Source organism: Trichechus manatus, unplaced genomic scaffold, assembly GCF_000243295.1.
Source record: "Trichechus manatus latirostris isolate Lorelei unplaced genomic scaffold, TriManLat1.0 scaffold00170, whole genome shotgun sequence".
Lineage (NCBI taxonomy): Eukaryota > Metazoa > Chordata > Mammalia > Sirenia > Trichechidae > Trichechus > Trichechus manatus.
The window spans coordinates 1,211,027-1,237,091 of NW_004444106.1; the positions used below are offsets into that span (position 1 = coordinate 1,211,027).

General features: G+C 46.6%; 1 protein-coding gene across 2 annotated transcripts in view; it reads right to left on the bottom strand.

The window, feature by feature from the left end:
- GTF3C1 (general transcription factor IIIC subunit 1) overlaps nt 1–26,065 on the bottom strand; it is an 85,043-nt gene that overhangs the window by 18,601 nt on the left and 40,377 nt on the right. For both annotated transcript variants that reach the window (XM_023741006.1, XM_023741007.1), the window contains exons 8-24: nt 24,874–24,989; nt 23,591–23,867; nt 22,853–23,052; nt 20,016–20,146; nt 18,178–18,331; nt 15,515–15,618; nt 14,558–14,742; nt 12,802–13,083; nt 12,343–12,488; nt 11,129–11,226; nt 10,524–10,620; nt 10,228–10,405; nt 7,352–7,493; nt 6,834–6,969; nt 6,128–6,209; nt 5,801–5,989; nt 3,171–3,328 (exon numbers count right to left, since the gene is read on the bottom strand). In XM_023741006.1, coding sequence (XP_023596774.1) covers nt 3,171–3,328; nt 5,801–5,989; nt 6,128–6,209; nt 6,834–6,969; nt 7,352–7,493; nt 10,228–10,405; nt 10,524–10,620; nt 11,129–11,226; nt 12,343–12,488; nt 12,802–13,083; nt 14,558–14,742; nt 15,515–15,618; nt 18,178–18,331; nt 20,016–20,146; nt 22,853–23,052; nt 23,591–23,867; nt 24,874–24,989 — 2,675 coding nt within the window. The remainder of the gene's footprint in view (nt 1–3,170; nt 3,329–5,800; nt 5,990–6,127; nt 6,210–6,833; nt 6,970–7,351; nt 7,494–10,227; nt 10,406–10,523; nt 10,621–11,128; nt 11,227–12,342; nt 12,489–12,801; nt 13,084–14,557; nt 14,743–15,514; nt 15,619–18,177; nt 18,332–20,015; nt 20,147–22,852; nt 23,053–23,590; nt 23,868–24,873; nt 24,990–26,065) is intronic.

Sequence of the window (26,065 nt, forward strand, 5' to 3'; positions counted from 1 at the left end):
CTCATAACCATTAAAGAATGTTTTCTTCTGTGTTTAAACCTTTTCTTGAGTTCTTATAATAGTGGTCTTATACAATATTTGCCCTTTTGCGACTGACTAAATTCACTCAGGATAATGCCTTCCAGATTCATCCATGTTATAAGATGTTTCATGGATTCATCAATGTTCTTTATCATTGCATAGTATTCCATTGTGTGAGTATACCATAATTTGTTTATCCATTCTTCTGTTGATGGGGACCTAGGTTGATTCCATCTTTTTGCTATCGTGAACAGTGCTGCAATGAACATGGTGTGCATATATCTATTCGTGTGACGGCTCTTATTTCTCTAGGATATATTCCAAGGAGCAGAATTGCTGGATCCTATGGTACTTCTATTTCTAGCTTTTTAAGGAAGCGCCAAATCAATTTCCAAAGCGGTTGTACCACTTTATATTCCCACCAACAGTGTATAAGTGTTCCAGTCTCTCCACAACCTCTCCAGCATTTATTATTTTGTGTTTTTTGGATTAATCCTAGTCTTGCTGGGGTGAAATGGTACCTCATTGTAGTTCTCATTTGCATTTCTCTAATGGCTAACGATCATGAGCATTTCCTCACGTGTCTGTTAGCTGCCTGAATGTCTTCTTTGGCGAAGTACCTGTTCATATCCTTTGCCCATTTTTTAACCGGGTTGTCTTTTTGTTGTTGAGGTTTTCGAGTATCTTGTAGATTTTAGAGATTAGACACTGATCAGATTTGTTGTAGACAAAATTTTTTTCCCAGTCTATAGGTTGTCTTTTGACTCTTTTGGTAAAGTCTTTTGATGAGCATTAAGTGTTTGATTTTTAGGAGCTCCCAGTTATCTAGTTTCTCTTCTGGTGTTTGTGCATTGTTAGTTATGGTTTGTATTCTGTTTATGCCATGTATTAGGGATCCTAGAGTCATTCCTATTTTTTCTTCTATGATCTTCATCGTTTTCGATTTTATATTTAGGTCTTTGATCCATTTTGAGTTAGTTTTTGTGCATGATGTGAGGCATGGGTCTTGTTTCAGTTTTTTGCAGGTGGATATACAGTTATACCAGCACCATTTGTTAAAGAGACTGTCTTTTCCCCAGTTAACGGACTTTAGGCCTTTGTCAAATATCAGCTGCTTATAGGTGGATGAAATTTACGTCTGGATTCTCAATTCTGTTCCACTGGTCTATGTATCTGTTGTTGTACCGGTACCTGGCCGTTTTGACTACTGCGGCGGTATAACAGGTTCTACAATCAGGTAGTGTGAAGCCTCCCACTTTGTTCTTCTTCTTCAGTAATGCTTTACTTATCCGGGGCCTCTTCCCTTTCCATATGAAGTTGGTGATTTGTTCCTCCATCTCGTTAAAAAATGCTGTTGGAATTTGGATCAGGTTGCACTGTACCTGTAGATCGCTTTGGGTAGAACTGACATTTTCACAATGTTCAGTCTTCCCATCCATGAGCAAGGTATGTTTTTCCACTTACATAGTTCTCTTTTGGTTTCTTGCAGTAGTGTCTTGTAGTTTCCATTGTATAGGTCTTTTACGTCTCTGGTTAGATTTATTCCTAAGTATTTTATCTTCTTGGGGACTACTATAAATGGTATCGATTTGGTAATTTCCTCTTCGAAGTTCTCTTTGTTGGTACAGAGGAATCCAACTGATTTTTGTATGTTTATCTTGTATCCCGATACTTGTGGATTTCTTGTGGATTCTTTGGGGTTTTCTGTGTATCAGATCATATCACCTGCAAATAGAGATTCTTTGACTTCTTCCCTACCAGTCTGGATGCCCTTTATTTGTTTTTCTAGCCTAACTGCTCTGGCGAGGACCTCCAGCACAATGTTGAACAAGAGTGATGATAAAGGGCATCCTTGTCTGGGTCCGTTCTCAAAGGGAATGCTTTCAGACTCTTCCCATTTAGGATGGTGCTGGTTGTTGGCTTTGTAGAAATGCCCTTAATTATGTTGAGGAATTTCCCTTCTATTCCTATTTTGCTGAGAGTTTTTATCATGAATGGGTGTTGGACTTTGTCAAGTGCCTTTTCTGCATCAAATTGATAAGATCATGTGGTTCTTGTCTTTTGTTTTACTTATGTGATGGATTACATTGATTGTTTTTCTAATGTTGAACCATCCCTGCATATCTGGTATAAATCCCACTTGATCATGGTGACAAACTAGGTTCTTTACGCAGCTGCCTCACCTACTCTACCTGGCAGTATGACTATCTGGAAGGGACCCTGGACTGGATGATGCCAGAGCTCCGCTTCCTAGTGGGACACTTGCCTACCTTATCTGCCCTCTTTGAGGAACAAGACAGGGAGACAAACTCTGCCTTGGGCTGCAGAACCTTCCTGGAGGCTGTGATATCAGAGGAAAGAGGGGGAGGTTGCTAGTCAGAGAACAAGAGCTGGCAAGGCCCTCTCTGCCTGGCTGGGATTCAGGGATGCAGATAGGGAGGACGTGGTGTGGGGAACTGTGGTGTGGAAGGCGTGGGGGTTTGGGGGGTGAACCATGGGAAACATGGTTAGCCAGGCTGAGGCCACCGCCACCATTCCACTTTGATTCAATAAATACAGACTGAGTCATTACTATGTAGCAGGTACCATGCTAGGGGCTGCATCTACAAAAACAAGTAAGACAAGTCTCTTTGCTTTGGGGAGCAGTCATTCTAGTGGGCCAAGAGTTACCACAAGCAACAGAAGCAATGTGAGAAGTATGCATCCACGGGACAGAGAGAGAAGAGAGTAATTAACTTTCCCTTGCAGGATCTATGAAGCCTTTCCTGAGATGATAAGTGGTTACTGAAAGATAAATAGGAGATTTTCAAGCAGATGAGGGTGGGAGGAGAGAAGTAAGAAAGGGTTGGATTCCCGGTAAACAGAGAGAAGGAGAGAATGCTCCGAGCTATTTTGCCTGCAGCTAGGCAAAAAACTGTATGTACCTCACCGAAGGCTGGAAAGAAATGTGCAAAAACATGTTATTAATTTGTCAGATTCTGGGAACTGTTCTTCCCTGGTGGCCAAGCAGAAGTAGATGCAATGAGTGGTCCAGGGGGCCGTGAGCTGCCCTGCAAGGGTCCAAGGCAGGAAAGACAGCTCCCGTGAGAGGGACAAGCGTATCAGTTGTCTGGAGGCTGAAAGGAGAAGCAGCCTGGTGGGCTGAATACCTTGGTGTTGAGGACGTTGCTGGCAATTCGGCAGAAAATGAGCAGCCTGTCCTCGTGCATGGACCAGGTCACGCGTAGTCGGGTCATCCTCTGCAGGGCGCTCTGGTCAGCCTCATCATGGTAGCGCAGCCTTCTGCTTTTTTCTTCTGGGACCTCTTCTAAAAACACCAGAGTGAGAGAAATCGACCTCTAACAACTGGTTTGGAGCTATCACTCTGGAGAGCAGAAGAGTACCTACCCAGCTAGTAAGATCTGACTGAGTGGATCTGTTCTCAGAATCTCTTTGTGTCTAAAGCCTTACAAAACAACCACAAAAGAGTCAACCCTTCCTAAAACAGCCTTTTTTTTTTACTTCCTCTTTCATCATTTCTCTTTGGTCAAATTTCATGGAGATGGGTAGGGCTGGCTGAATACAGCCTCTTACTTGTTATCTGTCAATCTCCAATCTGTCCCACTGTGAAACTAAGTCCTTTGAAGGTGCCTTGTACAGAAGCTTACAGAACATGCTCAGGGCATGTCTGCTGAATGCATGGGACAGTTGACTGTGGAGCCACTTAAGCCCCCACCGCTGTCTTGCCCTGAGACCTCTGAGTTGTGTAAACTCTTGAGCACCATGGAGGCAATAAGGTCTACCCTACAAGGCCATTGTGAGGATTGAATGAGACTGTGTATAAAATGCCTAGTATGGTGCCTGGCACAAAGTAGCTGCTAAATAAATAATAACAATAGCTAACATCATGGAATATTTACTATGTGCCAAGAACTGCTCTAAGCTTTTCACATATATTAACTTATAATTAAAACAATACTTAGTTCACAACAACCCTATGAAATGAACACAATTATCTCCATTTTATAGTTGTCACCCCATAGGACAGAATACAACTGCCCCACACGGTTTCCAAGGAGTGGCTGGTGGATTCGAACTGCCGACCTTTTGGTTAGCAGCCGAGCTCTTAACCACTGTGCAACCAGGGCTCCATCTTTTTATAGCTGAGGAAATGAAAACATGGAGAGACAGAGCAATTTGCCCAAAGTCATACAGCTATTAAGTAGCTGATATAGGTTTTGAACCTTGAGCTCTTGACCACTAGGTTTTCTAAGGTCTCCCCATGGTGAGGACACTTTGGCGGTTTTGCAATTTCACATACAGCCTACATGCCACTGCCAATTCCAAAAGACTGTTTTGTGAGTTTCTTCCAAATTATTCCTCTGCTAAAGGCAGACGAAAAGTGGGGCAAGAAAATTTGGATTCAAAATGACCCTAGCACTATATTTGCCTGGTAAATGAATTTAGGTCTTCATGAGCCAAACTAATGTTATACAGACACATCTGTGATAGGCTAAATGGTGGTGATGGTGGTGATGGCGGGCGGGGGAGGGAGGAGGGGGGTGCGTTCAACGGATGCAATGCTATTTGTTATGAACACCAGCCAAATACACCACTAAAAACAGACTCCTGTGTAAACATTGTTTTTATCTGAAATAGAGCCATCAGATTTTTGTTACAACACACGGACCTGTGTAGGTGATAGAAAAGTGGTTCAAAAAATGATGCTGGTCTCCACACTGCCCCTCTTCTGCTCTTTGACTATAGATCCTGCCCAGAGGAAGAACCTAAAAGGGCCATCTGAAAGCATCATGCATTAGGGGTTGCATCAGATCTGAAGAGATTCTGTAAGGCCCACGTAATTCCCAGCTTTTCCCTAATTTAAAGATACAACATGACTTTGAACTTTGGCCTGATTAGCATAAATGTAGATACTAAAAGTTAAGGCCAAAACAAAATAGGACTTTGGTTGGTTGTGATGAGAATTTTGCTAAGGGTTTTGTTTTTTTTTAAAAAAAAAATTTAGTTCTTGTTGAGACTATATAGACAGCAGAACATACACCAACTCAGCAGTTTCTGCATGCACAATTCAGTGACACTGATTACATTCTTTGAGTTGTGCAACAATTCTCACCCTTCTTTTCCAAATGGTTTGTGCACCATTAACATAAACTCAATGTCCCCTAAGTTTCCTATCTAATCTTTAGAGCTGCTGTCCTCAATTTGATCCCATATGGATAGATCTTAAAAGAGCACAATGCTCAAGGCAGACATTCTTTACTAGTTAAGCTAAACTACTGTTTGGCTTAAGAAGATATCAGGGGATATTTCTGGTTTAATCTTAGGGCAACAGTTTCAGGGGTTCATCCAGGCTCCATGGCTCTAGAAAGTCTGGATTCCATAAGAATCTGAAATTCTGTTCTGCATTTTCCCCCTATAGAAGACTCCTTGATCAAAATGCTTGGTAATGGTTTTGCTAAGTTTCTTTTTTTCAGCTGAAATTAAATTAAAAATCTAAACTGATCTGAGAAAAAAGAGTTACTAAGGTAAAAGGCTTTACAAAATGCAAAGATCAAGAAAGCCGGGGGAAGCATACAGGAAATTCTAGGCTCTCCCAGTCGGCCAGATGGATTTGGAAAATGAAGTGGCAATCACACAGTTAGCATAACAGATTCACGGGAACGTGGACACCTGTGTCTGAGGGCAGAGCTCAGGTCTGGCTGGAGGGAGGCTGCTTCAGAGCTCCAAGCGAGGGTGGACAGAGACAAGGCCCAATACATGCACACGATCATCATGTTACCTTTCTTCTTTCTCTTGATCTTCTTTCCAGGGTCCTTCTTCATTCGCTTTCGCTTCTGGCTTTTCCCACCCCTCACTCTCTTGTTTCTGTCCAATGTGGGCTCTTTGTCCATCTCAAACTGCTCTTCCCTGTCAGCACAGAGCTCAGGAGCTGCTCTTGCTTCTCCCCAAATGTTCAGCCTGCTACTGCCTAGAAATAACCACAGGAGATCACAGTTTCAAGATGAGATCTGCAAATGCCAGAAAGGCCAAACTGTACTTGGGGTGATCGTTTTGGTCCTAAACTGCTATCATGTCTATTTTTGGGGTGAGCTCCCAGCGTACATACCTCCACCACCGAGTGGCAATGGGTGCTTGGTGAGAAATGTCTGGAGCCTCATCGTGAGCCCATTTTCTGAGCCGACATTCTCCTAAAAGACAAGAATGTCACTGGAATGAAGCATAAGCTTCAGTAAAACCCCAAGAGCCCGGAGCAACAGGGCACTAAAATATCCAAGTCTCTGACGAAGCCAGCTTCAGGGATGGGATTCTCCTGTGCAGCCGTTTTATTACTGCACACGGACTCCCTCTTGTCTGACCCTGTGTCATGAACTCTCCACTCCTTCTTTAAAAAGGGCTACCTAGCCACATGATAGAATAAGTTAGAGTCCACTAGACACAGAATAGGCTGGGCAGATATTTTACGGGCCTGGTCCACCTTCGGAAACCCTGGTGGTACAGTGGTTAAGAGTTGGCTGCTAATCAAAAGGTCAGCAGTTCAAATCCACCAGGCGCTCCCTGGAAACCCTATGAGGCAGTTCTACTCTGTCTTTTAGGGTCGCTGTAAGTTGGAATCGCCTCGACGGCAATAGGTTTGGTTTTTGGTTTTGGGTCCCACCTTCAATACATATAAAAGTCAATGTTTGCTTCTCTGCTCAGTTCTGCTTTGGCCAGTTTAGAAGCTGTGAAGCGGGGAAGGGACAGGAGGAGGAGTAGTGAGGGCAACCCCAAGCGCTGGTCCAGGTGTGGCATTCCTGACCTAACCAAGTGCCCACCTTTTTGGCTTTGTTGATGATGTAGCTGGTCCAGATCCAGTTGCGCTTTAAGTGTCCATAGAAACTAGAATCGAGACCAGCAGCTCCCAGCCCATCTCCAGGGATCAAGCCTTCATCCACGACTTCACGGCGCCCCCTGAGGGTGGGAAAAAAAAAACACAAAAAAGAGCCCTTCTCAGTAACTTAAGAGGCCATGGAGTGGGGTGGGGCATTTATTTACAACTAACTTTTACCTTCCCAGAGAAACACCTGACAGGCAAAAATGAAGAACTGGGAGCCCTACTGTTGACATGGTAAGTCCAAAATAAAGAATTTTATGTAAAAATTATCAGTTTTTGAATATTGGCAACCGATTCCATTTTTGTTTAACAATATGTGGGCCAAATAAAGAAAGCCTGGAGGCCAGATTTGGCCCATGGCCACCAACTGGCAGCCTCTAAGCCAGAGGCTTGGGCCATTCTGGCCCTGACATCTTGAGGTAGGCGTGGAGGAGCCAGGACGCCCGGGACAGGACGTACGTGGTATATTCCATCATGGCACACTTGCGCTCCAGATTGTGCTTGTCAATGGCACTCTCCTGCTCCTTCTGCAGATTGCCCTCCTCGTCGCTGCCCTGATCTGGGCTGCTGGTCTTCTTGGGACGCGGGTTGCGCACCACGCCTAGAAAACCAAACACAAGCTGAATGATGACCCCTTCCTGGCAGGTTTGGTCAGGCTGCGGGCTGCTGCTGGGTAGTGGGAAAACAATGGATCTGCTTTCTGGTGAACAGGCTTTCCTGTACAGATGAAAGGGTCTGAAACTGGTAGAACCTCTTCATACAAAACACCTTATGAAAACACTGCTGGGAGGGAGCTAGAGGGAGCAGCAGGAAGGAAGTTCAGCACCGGTGGGGAACCTGAGAAAGGGGTCCTCAGCCAGGCTGAATCCTGCTAAGGGGGGAAGGCAGGCAGGCAGGCACGCACCAGAGAACCCAAGAGGCTGGGGAGTCTGCAAGCAGAGGAAACCTGTGTCTTCCTCCCGGAGCGCTCCCAGGAAAACAGAAAGCCGGGGGGAGTTCCTCTGTGCCAGCATGGCGGAAGCAATGGGCAGAAATCACTGCACTTGGTGGTAATGGCAGGGGTTGGGAGTTAAGAAGGATCTGGTCAGATAGTTTGCAACGGCGTCATTTCCCTGGGCCTAGCTGGGTTCCAGGAGCAGCCAGATGTTTCATGAGTGCCCCAGAGGTGCATTAATGTAGTCGAGAAATTAAGTTGTTATTAGGAAATTTTAAGAATTGCGTTTTTTACAAGAAAATATAAATGACTACTAAAACCATTACTTGAGTAAGGCAAGTAAAGTTATGGAAGTCTGTGGCAGATCAAAGTCTCTCTTACAATGTGCTCAGAGACCTTGGGTTGCGGGCGCTGGGCAGTGAGGAGAACCCACCTCTTTGCACCTCTCTTCATCTAGCTGGAGCTTCCCCTCAGCTCCACATGAAGAAACTAAGGCTCAGGGAGGTTACAAATAGCTTGTCCAAGGCCATCCATTTGAACGGACAGTTGAAATTAAGAGTACTTAAGGTAACGCGTCTCATGTGCAAATAACAGCTACACCACCAAGTTGCTTGTTATAAATGCAGATTTATAAGCCATCCACCAGGCCTGCCAAATCTGAGTCTCTGCATAGGACCCAATAGTCAGGATTTTAAAATGCTCCTAGAATGATTCTCTTCACACACGTTTGGGGAGCCTCTGCTTTAAAGGAGATTATTACGTTTATGATATGATGTTTTTCTCCCAGTCCTTGGAGCAGAACCTCCTCACGTGTTTGTTGAATGAATAGACAGTCAATGTCTGATTCATGGGCTAAATAAGCCTCTAGCACTTCTGCTCACAAATACTAAAAGGGATGGAAATTCACCAATTGTCAGCCTGAAAAACTCTGGTACAAATAACACACTGGTTCTTAAATCCTTATCTGGGTATAAAATGCAGGGGAATTAGGGCGCTTTTAAAATCTGAAATGGTAAAAGCCTAGTTCACAACTGAATGCCAGAATTCTATGAAACACACAGTTTTAAAATTTGTTTGCACCCTGCTGGCATTAAATAATTCTACAAAAGAAATATGTGCCTTCTGCTTTGTAAAAATCAAAGTGTAATGCTGACCTTTCAGCTCTGTGATGGGAAGAATAGAATGATTCACCTCCCAGGTGCAAATCCAATGAGGCATCCTTTCTCGCCTGGTGGAGGTGGCAAGAAAAGACCAGATGGAGACTGGCTTCCAGGGAGACTGGGCTCAAGGTTCTGCAGCTTCTATGGCCTTACTAAAGCCCCCTCATTCATTCAACAAACATGTACAGGCTGTCTACCGTGTACCAGGCACTCTGCTAGGACCCGAGGACGGAAGTCAAAGTTCCTGTACTCAAGACGTTCACCGAAAGAAATGAGATGCTGATAATAAAGACGCTGGAAAGGGGGGAAGGCTCTCTCCAAGAGGTGATGCTTGAAGGAGTGGCCATCTGTGAGGAAAGTATGGGTGGGAGGGCCATTCCAGGGAGAGGCAACGGCAGGGGTGGAGGCCTGACCCCAAAGCCCTCCTCATTCAAGCCATCAGCAAGTCTCCTCTAAAATATGTCCCTCACCTTTCTCCCTCTCTCCTTCTTCACTGCTGCACCCACACATCTCTCTTAGACAAGTTACAACCCCTCCCTGCTTCGTTCTTGTGCCCTCCCTCAGTCTGTTCTCTACACAGCAGCTAGGGTGACCTTTTAAAAACAAGACATCTTGTCACCCCCTTGCTTAAAAGCATCTAATGACTCAAGAACAAAAAGACAAACAACCCAGTTAAAAAATGGGCAAAGGACTTGCACTCGAAAGGCGTCTCTATGCCATGTCCCCCACCTGGAACACTCTTCCCAGCTCTGGTCTGGCTGGCTCAGCCTCATCCTTCAAGTCTCAGCTCAAAGGTCTCCCCCTCAGCACGGCAGTTCTGACCACCCCATCTAATACCCTTTGTATCATCACCCTGGGTCCCACCCACCACCCTGCTTATTTCCTCCACAGCCTGTATCACACTCTGTCTCTCCGTGTGCTAAGCCTCATGAAGCCAGGGACAGGGCTGTGCTTTCACCTGCATGGTGTAGGACACGACACACAGTAGGTGTTCAATAAATATCTACTGAACAAACAAATGACTGAAGACAAAAGTGGAGCTGCTTGGACTAAACCGGGCATGGGGCCCGTCATCCTCCCATTCAAGGCCCACCTCTGTCCTTTGACGGATCCTCGAGGACACTCTAGGCCCCTGGAAGCAGTCTGAAAAACATGGGCTAGGCCATCTCTAGTCCGTTCTAGTCCCCGTGGAACCACAGAAAAGGAGGAGAAGCAGTGAGGCCCACAAAAGCTGATGGTACCTAGTGGGGTGTTGAGGCAGACGCACTGCAGATCAAACCAGTAGTTTTCCACATCCTGCATGGAGTTGAGGACATAAAGACGCCTTTCGAAGGGCCGGTTGCTGTGGGCAAGGTTGTAATGCGGGTCACAGATGGTGGTGTCAACAATGACTGCATTCTTCTTCAAGAAAATAAAGACCTACAAGAGAGACATCAAGTGGGAGAGAGGGGCTTTCACAATCAGCAAAATCAGAGTCGGGTTTACATACCGTATTCAACCGTCAGGACCACCTTCCTTTGGCCTTGAAAGACTTTACCTGATCTTTATCCTGAAACTTTTCCGTGGGCCCAAACTGCAGCAGCCCCATGTAGCACAGCCTATGAAGGCTCTCCATGACCGAAAAAATGTAACGCCTGGAAAACACAGAAGTGGCAGGTTCCAATCACTCCACACTCTCAACTGACTCCACGTCTGTGTCTGGGGCGAGGGATGCAACTCACTTCTCCCCTTTTCTACCTGGTCGTGCCTGGGGGACTGGCCTGAGGCCCTGCATGGTGCTGTGGCCCAGAACCATCTTCCTAATACCCAGCTAGGGTGATGGAGCACTGATACCACACTTGGGGTTTGATTTAGTAAGCTAAAGTAACAGAAAGAAAAAAATACTCAAATATCTGCAGCCTTTATCAGCAGACTTGACTTTAAGTGAACTAGGCCATACTTTATTTGCCCCTGTCCTTTATCTAGAGGTGCACAGGGGCCTCAATGAGTGAAAACTGATCATCTTTACAACCTGGAAGGCAGAAGCCTTTCCCTTTTCCTGGTGCAGGAGCCTTCGGAACCCTAACTTTAAGGGACCTGTGGGGGCCTGAAGCTGCTCTGTATGGGTTTCCATGCCCTCACCTCCTCTTGTATGGCCCTCACCTCTTGTACAGAAGCTGCTGTCGGACGGGCCTGGGGAGAAACCGGATCAGCGTGTGTTTCTTCAGAGGGTCGTTCAGAAACTCCTCCAGGTTGTCCACCTAAAGAGATGAACTTCAAGTTCAGCTCACCCTGAGGCCAGGGTGAATTATAAAGATTGCAAAAAAATACTCACTATCTTCGTGACTGCAATTTCCCTGAGCTTGCCTATTAGCCCAATGGTGACAGCCCTGACCCCAAACCTCCTACATCTCTGCCTCAGTCCTATCACCCCTCCCTTCCAGCCCATTTACCACACTGTTGGGGACAATGGGCAGGTGCCTTCATCTACTGCTGGTGGGCATATAAACTGCGAAAACATTTCTGGGGGCAATATACTTATTTATATTTTAAAAAATGAAGGACACTCATTCCGTTTGAAGCCTGTGATTCTACTTCTATTCTTATCCTAAGGGAAAAATTTAGGAGCTGTTCACAAGCATGTCTACCCATAAGGTATTCATCAACATGTCATTTATAAGAGCAAGAAACTGGAACTTCAGTGTCCAAAAACAGAGTAGTCAGAGTAATAGATGCATATACAGGAATACTATAAATCTACTTAATATCAAAATAAAAAATTTAATGATGTGGAAATAGAACATATTGTTCACTGCAAAGAACAGAAAATAAAAGAGTAAATATAGTATAGTCTCAATCCCATTAAAAAAAAAAAAAAAAAGGAGCTCTCCCCACCCCCACCCCCCGCCCCCACGCATTCTTACACACACAAATATGGGCATAGAGAAAAAAGACGAGAGGAAAATGTACTAAAAACTACTAGCAGTTATTATCTGAGTGATAAGGTCATGGATAATTTTTATTTTCTCCTTTTTCTATATTTACCAAATTCCTAAAAACAATGTGTTTTATTTGATGCACTATAGTTATTCGTCTGTCTACCTATCTACTTATTTACCTATCTCATCTATCTAGAAGAACAACTCCTAGTCTTTCAAGGATTTTCCCTTGATAGACATCCATCCGTCCATCCGTCCATCCTCCATCTATCCATCATCCATCCATCCATCCATCCATCCATCCGTCCATCTACTCATCCATCCAAGCAACCCCAAGTCTTCAAGTATTTCTCCTTGACTGGGTGAGTGCAGGCCGTCTGGCCTGGAGTTGAGGGGCCAGCCCCCAGGACTTATGGTAGCCCTGGGAGCCTCCAGTACCTTGTAGCAGACTTGCACAATCTGGACGAAGACAGAGAGGGGCAGGCGGAGGAGAATGTCACTGACAAGAGCCCAGCCGAAGCCAAAGTCCCTGTGGACTGGGATGGGAGGGACGTAGCGCATCCACGAGGCTTCATCCACGTACACTAGGGAAAAAATTGGCATCAGTCCCAGCAGAGAGGACCCCCGTCATCTCACAAGTAGGTCACTTGGTTCCCTCTGACCCAGCTAAGAACTCTCTCTAAACCCCTGAGTTTCCTTTGAACCCTACTGATCAGGCAGGAAGTAGAACACAGGAGCCCAGAGGTTCAGGAAGTTTGGATTATGTCTTTATTTTTATCAGTGGGCTGTGTGGGAATTCAGCTAGTTCAGGTGATAAAGATAAGGGACAACTGTGTTTCTCTCTGGATACCCCCACACCTGCCTGCCTTAGTCACAGGCATGGCGAGGGCAGCTCACCTGTCTCTGTGGGGAGCTCCACTTCAGCCTCCAAGGTGGTGCCAAGGTCTTCGTTGTCTCTGGATGGGGCATCAGAGGAGGTCTCTGAGTCATTTCCGGAGTAGAGCTGGGCTCCTGCTCGCCCGGGCTCCTGCTTTCCCATTCTCCTTTCACTGCTGGGGCCTGGCTTCTCCACCATGTTGCCGGCAGGGTGTCCATAGATCAGGTACCACAGGAACACGTGGACCACCCGCAGGCGAGGCATTTTGGGCAAAAACCCTAGAGAACGCCCAAGTCCAGGAACTGGGGGAACAAAGAGGGAGGGCAATGCTTGAGAAACCCCAGATTCAATTCATTCAAAAAATACTGAGTGCCACTATGTCCCAGGTGTCAGAGAGACAGCAGGGGACTAAACAGACAAATATTCTTACCACTGTAAAACTTACTTTCTAGCGGGAAAGGACAGAAAATAATAAAATACATAGAATAGTACGTCAGATATAGCTGGTAGGTGGAAAATTACAGCAAAGAAGGGAGAGAAGGGCTGCAATTCTATAGCAGCCTCCCTGGGGAGAGCCTTGGAGTGAAGTCCCACGGTTGGCCATGCAGACACCAGGACGTCCAACGCATGGCAAACGCATGGTGCTTGAGATGGGTGTGTGCCAGGCCATCTGAGGAAGGTCCAGGAGGTCGGAACACTGGTAGGGCAAGGAAAGAGAGCGAAGGAGATGAGCCGGAGTGTACAGGAGCAGAGAGGCTGCGTGGAGGACCTGACAGTCACCACAGAAGGAAATTCTGGCTTGATGAGGACTATGCAAAAATCCCCAAATCTAGGTTCTTTTAAAGTAGTTTCTTTTCTGTGTTGATTATACAGATAAAGCTTTCCTTGACTTTCCCCAGTGAGAGGACAGGTGTGAGAAAAGGCAGACATAGTAACAGGGTAGTAATAACAAGTGACCAGAGGCCCCTTCTCCACTGTCACCCTTGCCCATTTGAGGACCAAACCCACTGCGTCCGCCTTCGCAAGTACACGTGCTGTTGGGCTGCGTCCTCGTTATCATATCTCCCCTTCAATCTGCACGTTTTCTAACTGAAACCTTGAGAACAAAGGCCAGGCTTGTGTGACTGAGCCCTCAGCAAGGGCAGTCACACAAATTACCTCTTCAGTTTGGAATCCCCGGGACCTGCTGTGTCCGATTCCAGACCACTTTCTGTTTGACTGAGGTCTGTGCCCTGTAAGTCAAGCTTGCCCTCCTCCACCAACACGCACGCAATGGCCAGGAGAGGAGCAGAGCACCTGGTGACAACACCCTCGCCAGCTACACTGGCCCACTACACGTTCACATGACAGAAGCTCGGTGGTGAGCAATGGAGGAGGTGAGCCCATTAGCGACCCGGCACAGGGAAGAGTATGTGAGTGCTCAGACTTGCCAGTGACTGAACCTGCTGAGGGCTTACGGGGTCAGGGGTGGTAGACTGTGGTTCCCAGAATGCTCCAGCCCAAGGATATTCATGGAGGGAGTTAGTCTTTATGAACCATTCTCATTCTGGGGTTTGGCATACTTTCATCTGAGTCTCTCAGCAGTCTTGTGAGGCCTGCTGGCAAGATGCTGAGAGGGAAACCGAGGCTGGCAGAACCTACATGACCAAGGTGGTAGGTGGGACCCGATTCTCCCGACTGCAGCCCAGTGCTCAAATGTGGGACATCAAGTGACTCAAACATCATCATGCAAACAAGTGAAATAGAATCAGGCACTGACAGGAAGTGGCTTTTTACCTACAACCGGGTGGTAATTTTTAAGCTGGGTTATGCCCATTTTTTCATCTGTTTTTTTCATCCGTCCACTTTCAGATTTAGAGGAAGCATTCTGGTGAGAGTATCCTGATCCACTGGGACCTTCTTTTCCTTGACTTTCTTCCTCTGCCTCCCCTTGGGGCACTGGAGGCTGGGCAACTTTAACCCTGTAGTTTAAACACAAAATATGATCATTTGTTGAGAGAAAGGACAGGGTCTGTCAATGTGAATGGGATGACGCCATCTGGCCCCAGACTTTCAAACTCAAAGGCTAGTAGGGACTGGGCATATGACGGAAATGAATAAAACATGCCAGGTCACTAAGACATTTGGGTGGTGGGGACCCTCCCCGGGAGTAGCTGCTACCTTATGAGAAAGGGAGCCCTATGTGCTAGGTCTTCTGACATTTCAGTAAATGCCAGAAATGAGGACCTTTATGTGAAATCCACTGGCAACTGTTTCAAAATATATGTGGGCCAGTAGAGGGCAAACCACACAGAACGTCTGCAGGCCAGAACCAGCTCCCTCTCTGCCTGCTGCAACTTCTAGTTTTGACCCAGCTAAGAACTCTCTCCCAACCCTGAGTTTCTTCTCGGCCCACCAGGTGGTTTCTGAACAAAACCAGAGGAGACCTCAGGAAAGCAACTAGACTCATCTGTGGGCTGTTATGAGCCTGGCTGAGGTCCATACATCACAGAGGCTGTGACTGGGAGCGCTCTGTCCATTATATAGACAGAAGAGACTCAAGAATGGTTAAAATTTGTTTTGTCCTTAAAGAACCAGGAAACCGATCCTTGTTTAGAATAGGCGATCATGGATCACAAACCCTAAACCAATGAAATCACTGATCTCACACAAGTATAAACAAAGGGCTTTCTGAAAATTGCTTTAGGATGGAAATAGCTTAGCTGTGAACTCTTACAGGGCTCTGCCACTTGCCTGCTTGCTGTGCTGGAGTTGGAGATCCGGAAACGGACCTGCTCGATGGCACTTCTCACGAGGGGGTCATTCTGGTCCATGGATGGGTGCACAACCAGTTCCACCTGCAGAGAGAGGTAGGCACATCCCACAGGGTAGGGGCAGAGCCACGGTGGCGGCGGGGGGGGGAGGGGGTGCAGGGCGTGTGGCTCCACGCCTCTGCTCCTTAGTGGAACAGTTATGCCTGCTTTCATTAACATTTCCAAAAGATAATTATGAGATTGGAACAAAATGTGTTGCTAAACAGTTTGCTGTTGCAGCTACTGGCCTCAAAAACTCCCAGGTTCCTGAGTGGTAAAGCTCTGCCGTCAGTAATGCGGCTGCTTTGCTCAGAGGAGGAGTTCTGGCCGGAAGAAAGAGCAGTACGGCCTGCAGCCCCCTTGCTGGACAGCCACAGCCCACTGGGCTCTGCTGCTGCCCAATGTCCCGTGGCCATGACCTGAGAATTTCCCACAGCTGCACAGGAATCCTGAGGGTTTTCATTTGGAAAAGTAAGCCACTTTCATTAATCTCCCCTCACAAGAGTACCACCGCGGGACTCCTGCCAGGCACCCTTCTAAACAAACTGGCAGAGGATTTAGAGCTGCTTTTGTTGTTTTACCTTTTCCAAGGTACTGAAGCTGAACGGTTACGGTGATGAACATTTCAAGAAGGACATATAGGATGAAAAATGGAAACTGCTTGGGAGGGAAATGATTTTAACATCCAGAAGAGAGAGGTGGAGTTTGGCAGAACAGGTGTGCATCTGATGGCAAAGCGCAACGGCCGGAGCCCTGTGGGCCGGGCCTCTGTCTTGTCTCTGTCCTCAGCAGGAGAGCCAGGTGACGTGTTTTGGGTGTCAGCGCTGGCCGGCAGCTTTGCTGGTAACGCGCAGCACTGCCTACACAGGGACCGTAAAAGCCCGTGCTCTTTCCACTGTACTTGGCTCAGTCCCTTCGGCTCTTCATTCATGAAATGGGGACCTGCTTCCTGCCATGCCAACTCTTTTGTGGTTTTGTGGGGCTCAAATGAGATACAGTCAGGTGGCGACTCAGAGAACTGAACAGCACAGTATAAAACACAGCATTCCCATCTCCCCACTTTCCACAGTCCAACAGCCCAGCACACTTCCTGCAGGCCCTGCCACAAGGCCAGATCAGGAGCAAAGGCACAAGGCTGATGGTGGCACACTCACAGCTCGGCTCCAGCAGGTCAGAAGGCCACCGGCGCATATTCTCAGTCCTGCAAGAAACTTAAGCCAATTCTAGATGCAAACAGACAACACCGCAGCCCTTTCCAGATGGAAAACTGGGCTCCGTAGTGGTGGCAGGAGGTCCCCAGTACCGGACCCTTTTGGTTTTGAGGTTGTCTGATCGTGATCTTATCTGCTACACTTGTCCTCTGCTCCCTCTGGTCCAGTCTGGTGGATATGGCATCACACAGGAGCTGGAAGACACAGCTGGCACCTATGTCGGGGGCCTCCCACTCTGTTCCTAAACTGGGGGAGATTTTTCTTGCCCTTGATCACCACACCAAAAATGCTGCAAGCCCAAAAGAGTGGATTTACACAGATGCTGCATCTCAAGATGCTGTTGAGGGGCTGGGCTTTTCTTGTCCTTCCATGAGGGCATTTAGCACAGGGCTCTACTGCCACTGCTCAGGGGGACCAGTGTCAAGCTGGCTGGGGATGGGGAGGGGAGCAGGGTCAAGGGGACTTCACTGTTGTATTTTAAAAAGACTGAGGGCACATATAAAAAAAAAAAAATGATGAGGGCTGTCAACTTGGAAAGGTAGAAACAGTATTTCTTAAGTCATTTTTTGAACTGCTCGGAATTTTTCAAATTTCTCCCCAAATAAGAGAGAGGGGAAAAAAAAAAAAAAAATGAAATGACTTTGCCAGCTTATTAAGAAAACAGAATATCAAAGCAGAGGTTTCTTAGGGCAGAGATTTGGAATGCAGTTGGGAAAAAAAAGGTCAGGAAACTAAAAGTGACTGTCCCCACAGCATCTTCCCTTTTGGTCTCTGTGCCCAGCTGCGCTATCTCAAATTACTCTGACTCTGAAAAATTTATGCTTTAGAATATGTGGAAAGCAGCTGAGCTACAGTTGCTATGGGAATGGCCCTAAACTTTAAACTTTACAGAAGCAGATAAATGAGTAGACAGGAGAGATGTATTGTTCCCACTGGATAACCCCAGCAGTGCATCCTAACTGAGCGGCTGCCATCACTTCCTCTGGGATATGTTTCCTCAGATCTCCATGGAAAACTTTCTCACTGCTTAGTCTAAATCTCCCACCTTCTAAATGTTATTTAGTTTCGTCCAGCATTACTCTGCTGAACTGCAATAGGCCACCACTTTCCCTTCTCTCTTTTATGGCTGGCTGCACAGCTGGTCACCTGCCTTGGGTAACTACTTTACCGCAGGATGCTGCTCAAACATCAAAGCAAGTTACTGTTCTTCTCTGCTTCCAGCTTCCCCATAAAATGGGGATAGTCCTGGCTCCCCAAATTTGGGGGCATAACAGGAAATTCTGCATTATTGGCAACAAAGGAACACTGAGATACAATGACCAGACAGGCTGCACAAGAAGACCCTCAACAGGCTCAGGCTGGCTTTGGCGGTGTCGTGAGAGTCCGTGGTTACCTTCTTTTTGATCCCGTCTTGAATGATTGTAGTTCGGTACAGTCTCAAGAGGCCTTCCTCAGACAGGTTCCGCACCAAGCGGACGATGGACTTCTTGCAGCACTTGGTGGACACGCCTTCTTGCTTCTCCTGATCCATAATCATTTTCTGAATCCTGGGGCATCACAAAGTCAGCAGTCAGTACTCCCATTCTCAACACGGGAGGCTGTTCTCAACCCAGGCAACTGAGACATGCCTAATGGTTCCAGAAGAAACTAGGGAAGAATTGAAGGGGGTTTTCCACCCTGGAAACGTTAACTCCTTGAAATATTAAAGATCATCTCTTTGTGGTGAGTTAGCTAAAAACAAGCAATCATTCACAGCAGCATCACATTCTAAATCTTGCACCAGGAACTAAAGAGGCTACATGATTTGTGACACTGGTGGTAGAAGAAACCAAGCACCATGATGGAAATCCATCTTCACTGAGTCTATATGCTAATATAACAACCAGCTAAAGAACGTTCTGGTTTACCACAGACCCCTTAGATCTGAAGCTTTTTTCGATTCCCCTCTTGATACATCTTATCTTACTGAGTCATTTTGGTAGTATTTCTAGAACACATATGACAGAATGGCAGGGCTGGAAGGGACATTAAGAACACCTAGCCAAAACTCCAAAGAGCCCTGGTAATGCAATGGTTAAGCACTTGGCTGCTAACTGAAAGGTTGGCAGAAGACCTGGAAATTTGCACCTGTAAAGATTACAACCTCGGAAAGCCCATGGGACAGTTCTATGAGTCAGAATCACCTCAAAAGCACACAACAACAACCACAGCCAAACTCCTCACTACACAGAAGAGGGGACCAAGGGGATGGTATCTGTGGATGGTTTCTCCGCCCTCTAGTTAGAGACAAAGCATATATAAGAACTCATGTCCCGACTCAGGCGTAAGGCTCCTTCTAATCGAGTAGCTTTCATTGCAGCCTGAAGATGCCAGCCCAGGAGGTGGTGGTAATGACATATTAGAAGGACCAACCCAGAGATCAGAGCCTCTACTCTCATCCACAAGCACAGCTTCTGTCTCTTTTGCCTATGCTTCCATACGAGATTTTGTTTGAACTAAAGTCTCCATGGAGAATGAAAATAAAAATCAGTGCTATCACCTGCCTAAGTTTCTTCTTAGCCCCTTCTTAGCACCAAATCTCCAAGAAAGGAGAAAGCCAAGAGCACTATCCCCATGACTTCAATTTCTTGCTCAGTCTCTCTCCTGGTCTGTTGTTGTTATGCGCTATAGAGTTGATTCCAACTCACAGTGACCCTACAGGATGGAGCAGAACCGTCCCATAGGGTTTCCAAAGCTCTAATCTTTACAAAAGCAGATTGCCTTAGCTCTCCCCCTGAAGCAGCTGGTAGGTTTGAACCACTGACCTTCTGGTTAGCAGCCAAGCGCTTAACCACTGTGCCACCAGGGCTCCTTCTCCTGGTCTTACTGTTACCCACTGCCATCAATTCTGACTCATAGCAACACTATAGGACAGAACAGAATTGCCCCATAGAGTTTCCAAGAAGTGCCTGGTGGATTTGAACTGCTGACCTTTTGGTTAGCAGCCGTAGCTCTTAACATTATGCCACCAGGGTTTCCTCTCCTGGTCTAGTATATCATTATTTCTCAATGTCTACCCTTTTCAAATAACTAGAACAAACTCTAAATCCTGTGTACCACAAAGGGATCCTATGAGAATCTGTACAGTGGAACAGAGATGTCAGCGTCTCTCAATCACTTCTGTGGATTGTGATGACCAATTGGTATGAGAATTACTGTGAATGCAAGTCAGGCAAACAGATTACTCCTTACGTGAATAAGCTCTCGATTAAGCGGAGGTTGGTGACAGCTTCTATGATCAGGTTCCTGCGTTTCAGCAGACGGTAAGTTTCGTGGGGCTTGTCTTGGCCTTGCTTCCCACTCTTCTGGGAGCTGCTACTCTCCTAGAATAGAGACCAAAAGCGTAAGGATACACCAGGTCAGTGAGCTGCGATGCTGGGCACCACGCTTGCCGGTGCACATGGTGTCTTTATAGAATGGCTACTCCCATGTTGAAAGGTGGAAAATCAAGAGCATCGCTTTCCCCTACAGGGTCCCACCGCCCTACTATTTCAATGCTCTGAAACAGCAAAGACACCTGCCAACAGAGGACGGTGGGGAACTTATGAAGATCAGCTGGTTTCAGAAGAGAACTCGGAGTCATCTACTACAACAACTCCTAAAATGGAAGGGAAGAAACCGACATTCTGAGGGACGACTGACTATATGCCAGACACTGTATTATGCTTTTTCCATTGAAAGCTCTAACAACCTTATTACTGTTTCCATTTTACAGACGAGGAAACAAGGGCTCCGTGAGGCAAAGTGACTGTCCAGGGTTACAGACTGTGAATGTGTGCCAGGAGGAGCTCTGCTCCTGTCATCTGTCAACAAATCGAGTGGCCTTTCCACCAGCCATGCTGTTATGAGGCAGGGATGGTTTGCAGGTGAAGAACAGCTTTTCATGTAGGGAAGCGAGGAGGAGCGGTGAGTGCAAGATGAAGGGAGGAGAAAGCACATCTGAGCTTCCTCTTTCATCCCTGTCAAAATGCCCATTTCTCTCTTAGTGTCTCCTTCCTGGCTTCCCTGGCTTAAAATGAACTTGTTCTACCTGCCATTGGATCAAAATATGTAAAACCCCAAATATGAACTCCAAATGGAGAGGAAATTCTGTCTCAAACACATTTCTTGCAAATCACTTGGCAAAACTCAGCCCTCAGAGGGTAGCCTCAAGGGCATGCTTCACTGGACACCCTTCTCACTTCGAGTAGCACTTTCAGGAAAATGAGAACTCACTTAGAGAGGTTACTTGTGATGGTATCCCAACAGCCAGATAGCAATTCATTCCACTGATGGCTGCTTGGAAGGCTGGGTGAGGCATAGTTCTTTCAAGAAAGGAGGGAAGGGCTTGAGGAGTGAGAAACTCAAGGGACTCAAGAGGTCCCAAAAGTGGCAGAAAGACCTTGGTGCTCCCTTCCCTGTTTCAGAGTGACTGTCCTGAAGTGAGCCAGGTAAGTAAGCCCAGTCACTCTCTACGAGGCTGCTGGGGGAGCAAAGTTGAAAACATGCTCTGCAAAGAGCCCCCCGGGTTCATGCCACTCCTTTCTGCAAGGTACACCAGAGGATGACAGGATTCTGCCATGACTCTGGAGGAGATTTGTAAGGGGAAGAGAAGAGCTGCAACACCTGAGCTGGGAAACCAGTCACAGGCCACTCTAACACCTGGAGGGGATGTGGTGTGACCCAGTTAAGAGTAAAGTGAGGAGGCAGGGTGAGGCAGGCAGGGAAAGCCCTCGGGCACCTGCTGGGATCCACCTGCTGGAAGGCCCAGGTCCTACAGGTAGAGACAAAGCCAATCATGACTCAGCAGAGTAATGGCATCCAACAGACAGCAAAGGGCAAAAAGGACCTAAAAAAATCTAAAAAAAATCTCCATTCCCTCTCTGTGCCCCCATCACTTCTGCTATAGGGATATCACCAAAGCACAGACCTCTATAGCAGAAAGTGAGAAAGCACGTAGGGTAGGGAATGTGGCATATGTGGGTCCTAGTCCTTGCATGGCCATTAATGGAGCAGGCAAGTTCCTCACTTTCCTCGTCACAGACCAGGGCTGAGATCTATCTTACGGGGTAGTGGTGAGACCTGAACGAGAAAGCAGCAGCGGCACCAAAGGCTACCACCCATCACAAGTCTATTCCGTGCTAAGTGCCTTGTCCTCTGACTCTGCTTCCCATTATGCAGGAGGTGCCATTAGCAGTAGCTGAGGCACTTTTAGGTGACAAAGGACATGGCATTAAGTGAGCTGAATCACAGTAAAGAAGACATTCCTGTATTAATTGTCTTTTTTTTTTAAATCTACAATATATTTATTTGTTCAATTCTAGTATTCACATGAAGTCGTTTCAGAATTACTGACGTCCTGTGCCAACTGTCTTTTAATCTTTCTGATTACATTGATGAAAAGGTGTTGGGTTAGCTCTAGCGCATCTTTAACACCTTGACACACAACAGTATCTAGTATCTACCCAGAATGTACTAATATAGTTCGGTTTTATTATGTCTGTCTTATGATTCCCTTCTTTTACGGCAAATGATATTGGCCTTTCATCTAAAGTGGGGTCTCTCAACCCTGGCATGTTGACATTTTGGGCTGATAATTCTTTTTGTGGGAGGCTGTCCTGTGCATTGTAGAATATTTAGCAGCATCCCTGGCCTCCACCCACAGATACTGGTAGCATCCCTTTCCCCCAGTTTTGACAATCAAAAATGTCTCCAGGTATTGCCAAATGTCCCCTGGGGGAGGGGAGGGATTTGACCTGGATGAGTACCACTGATCTAAAGTAGTGATACAAATTTTCTTTCTAAAAAAAATTGATTTAAGAAGAAAGAGTAAGTTGTTGGCAATGAAACTATCACATAAATGACAGCACAGTGATGTCTGTGTAGGGCAGACTGAACACTGCTTCTTCCCTGTAAAGCATGCAGTCCGTGCCTGGCATACAGCAAGTGCCCGTATGGGGTGCCTTTACTGTTACTGATTCTGTTGTGGTTGTGATTCCTAAGCACAGAGACAATGAGGCTGATGCCCGGCTCCCGCCGCCAGCACTGACCTTTGGGTTTTCCAGCCTGACCTCTTCAATCACGGCTATGTCACCGGTGTTACTCTCCATGCAGTGGGCATCCGAGAAGCCACTGGAATGGAGGAGGCCATCCCCACTGACAGAGCTCCAGCAGCTCTTCTCCTCAGCAGCTCCTGGGGTGCAGGATGACTGCTTCTTCAATGGGTGTAGGTTTAGGACCTTCCACCCACCTGTGGGGGAGGGCAGGAGGAGAACACATGAACTTCAGCGACATCAAGGAGGAAAGCACAGGGGAATTTATGCCCGGCCCCAAGCAGGCCCACACAGATCAAAGGATTCCATTTAGAGCCACTTTAAAGACTAGCATAGTGGACCAAGCAAGGATATAGGATTTGCAGATTTGTCACCAGCAGTACCCTCTATGTCTTAAAAAAATCTTCCATAAGAAGAAGCTGAGGCATTCTTAAATAGATTATTGGAGGGAAGGGGATAGGGGGAATTTATGGAATTCCCACTCTTTTAATAGTAAAGACAACAACACAAACAAAAAAAAACAGATCACATGATCATATCCTCCAAATTTAGGATTATTTGCTGCAAGTGATGCCATCAGACCCCAAATGAGGACAGCATCAAGGAGACACTCAAGTGTTTCCTGAACTGAACGGGCAGCTTCCTGAAGCCACCGGGAACACGGAGGGCTTGGCGGCAGCCCCAAGGTACTGTCCACAACCCCCTGGCTGCCCCTGGCCAGAGAATGCTCCCTACCTTTGGCCGGGGTGGAATGATGACGTCTGTCCCCCTGCAATCCTTTGCCTTTCCTCTTGCTTCTTCTGCTCTCCTCCTCACTGTCCGACTCGGAGAGGAACGTGTCTTCTCCCTCAGGTGGAACGGACTCCTCTTGCACGGAGGCCAAGCTCACTGTGGTCAGGAGCTCACCTCGGGCCTTCTCTCTTTCATACTGCCGGCTGAGATCACTCTCTTCGGCAAAAACGCAGGAGATGTACTTGGTGGTCCGCTGCCGACCTTCGTCTTCCATGAATCCCTGGGGGGATTAGATGTGTCAAAAAATGACACTATAATGCACAGGCATTCAAGTGACCTGAGTGTCTGCAGCATCTATGTCCTGCTGGTCCCTGCCTTTACCTGTGTCTATCTCCCTGCCTGCGCTCTTGGCACACAGATGCTCCCTCCCCGGCCTCCTGTCACAGCCACCCCCGCCAGTAAGCCTTTTCTAAATCACAGTCCTGAATGTATGTCTCCTCTACAAGACCTTGAGCTCCTCAAGGTCAAGGACCCTAACTCAGTCTTCCATATAACCCCAGTGTCTGGCACAGGACTTGGCCCCTAAGAAATGGGTCAGTAAGCAGTGAGTGTTTGTCACATAGAACTCCCTGCTTCAGAACTGCTGCCACAGACTGTGGCAACCAGCTCCACTCAGCCATAATCATTGGGATTGATGATAAGGTTGCCACCAATCCAGTCCCATTTTATCTTCTAGAACAGGGCCCTAAATGGGAGAAATAGTTAACATCTTCTCTGCACCAACCACATGCCAGGGATGGCACTAAGTGCTCTGCAGTCATTAAAACCAAACCCACTGCTGGCGAGTTCAGTTCAACTCATGGCGACCCCATGTGTTATGGAGCAGAACTGCTCTATAGGGTAGTTTACGAAAGCAGATCACCAGGCCTTTCTTCTGTGGCACTGTGATGCAATGGGTTTGAATCAACAACCTTTAGGATAGCAGTCAATTGCAAACTGCTGGCACCATGAGGGACCTCTGCTGACTATACCCAAGCATGAGTGCACTCTGAGTGTTGCCACGTCTTCTTCAGACAACTCATTCAATTAAAAACAAAACCAAACAAAAAAACACAGTGAGAGTGGGACACAGCATGCCTATGGCTGTATCTGGCCCCAGTGGCCATCTGCCTCCTCGACAGTCAGGAGGGCTATCCCATAGTGGGCTGTGATTCTGATATCCCTTCAGAATCACACTACAGTGCATCCAGAGACAATGAATTATGCGATAGGATTCATGAGATTACCTTGACAACTTTGAATCTTTGAAGAAGACGACACAGCATTCTTGCTTCCAGTTTCCCCACATTCATAGCCACTCGGATTTCAGCTTGGGAAATTCCTTTAGTGCCTCTGCGCTCAACTGTATTAAAGAATACAGGTGAACTCCGACTGCTGCAAAGGAGCCGTTCCACACAACTCCAACCAATCGCTCCCTCCCTTTAAGCACAGACATTTCAATGTACTGAGACCAACAGAATACCACATGCTCTTCCCTCCCTTCCCCTCCAAGACTCCTGGAGTAAAAACACTAATGGCTAATAGTCTGAGTGCTTCCTAACTGACTTGTCTATGTTAAACCACTAAATTGCAGGTGATCACCTGCTGATCTACTAAGTTCCAGCAACAATGCTTTCATCCAGTAGCAGAAAATAAGGTCATTTACATAAATAAAATTTTTCAGACAACTGAAATCAACCCTTTCAAAAAGCATCAAAATAATTTTTTAATTAACAAGCCTTTTAAAAGTGTATTTTTCATTTCCTTGTCTTTTTTGGGTAGACTCTGAAGCATCACGGATGCCAATTATTGACTGTTCTGAAACATGGTCAAATTAGCAGGAACTATAGAAGGGAAAAATGCTGTTTAGCACTATATAAATGATTAGCAGACAACTGTGCTCTATGGTTTGCTCTATATAATTTGTCAGCTCTTGTTCTTTAAATGTACTGCTACTAATCTGGGGCAGGGAACTTTAGGAAGAAGCCTGGCCGGTAGGGGTGCTGAATGTCGGGGGGAAGTCCCACCAGGAAAGTACATGAACTGCAGAGCAAGCTTGTGACAGAGCTTTTTGAATGTTCAGAAATATTTTCCTTTTACTTTCTGATGCATTCACGTGTGAGGCTGCTAGGTAAAATCGACTTGGATAAAGGAGGCTTTGTTATACTGTACATGTATAAAAATAAACACTGGGATGAAGAGACAACGATATAGTTTCTATATTGAGTTAGATGGTAACATGCTAAACGTGGCGGTGGAGAGGTTGAGGACAGCTTCTCCCCAACTGTTTAAGGAACCCACTTTGGGGGATGTTAAGAGTTGATGAAACTGCCAAAGAGCCCTCCCAAGAGGCTACACCAATTCACCAGGGTGGTGTCCGTGGACCAATCTCCACAGCCACCTCACTCCACTCTGTCCTCCTCCCTACACAGACCTGAG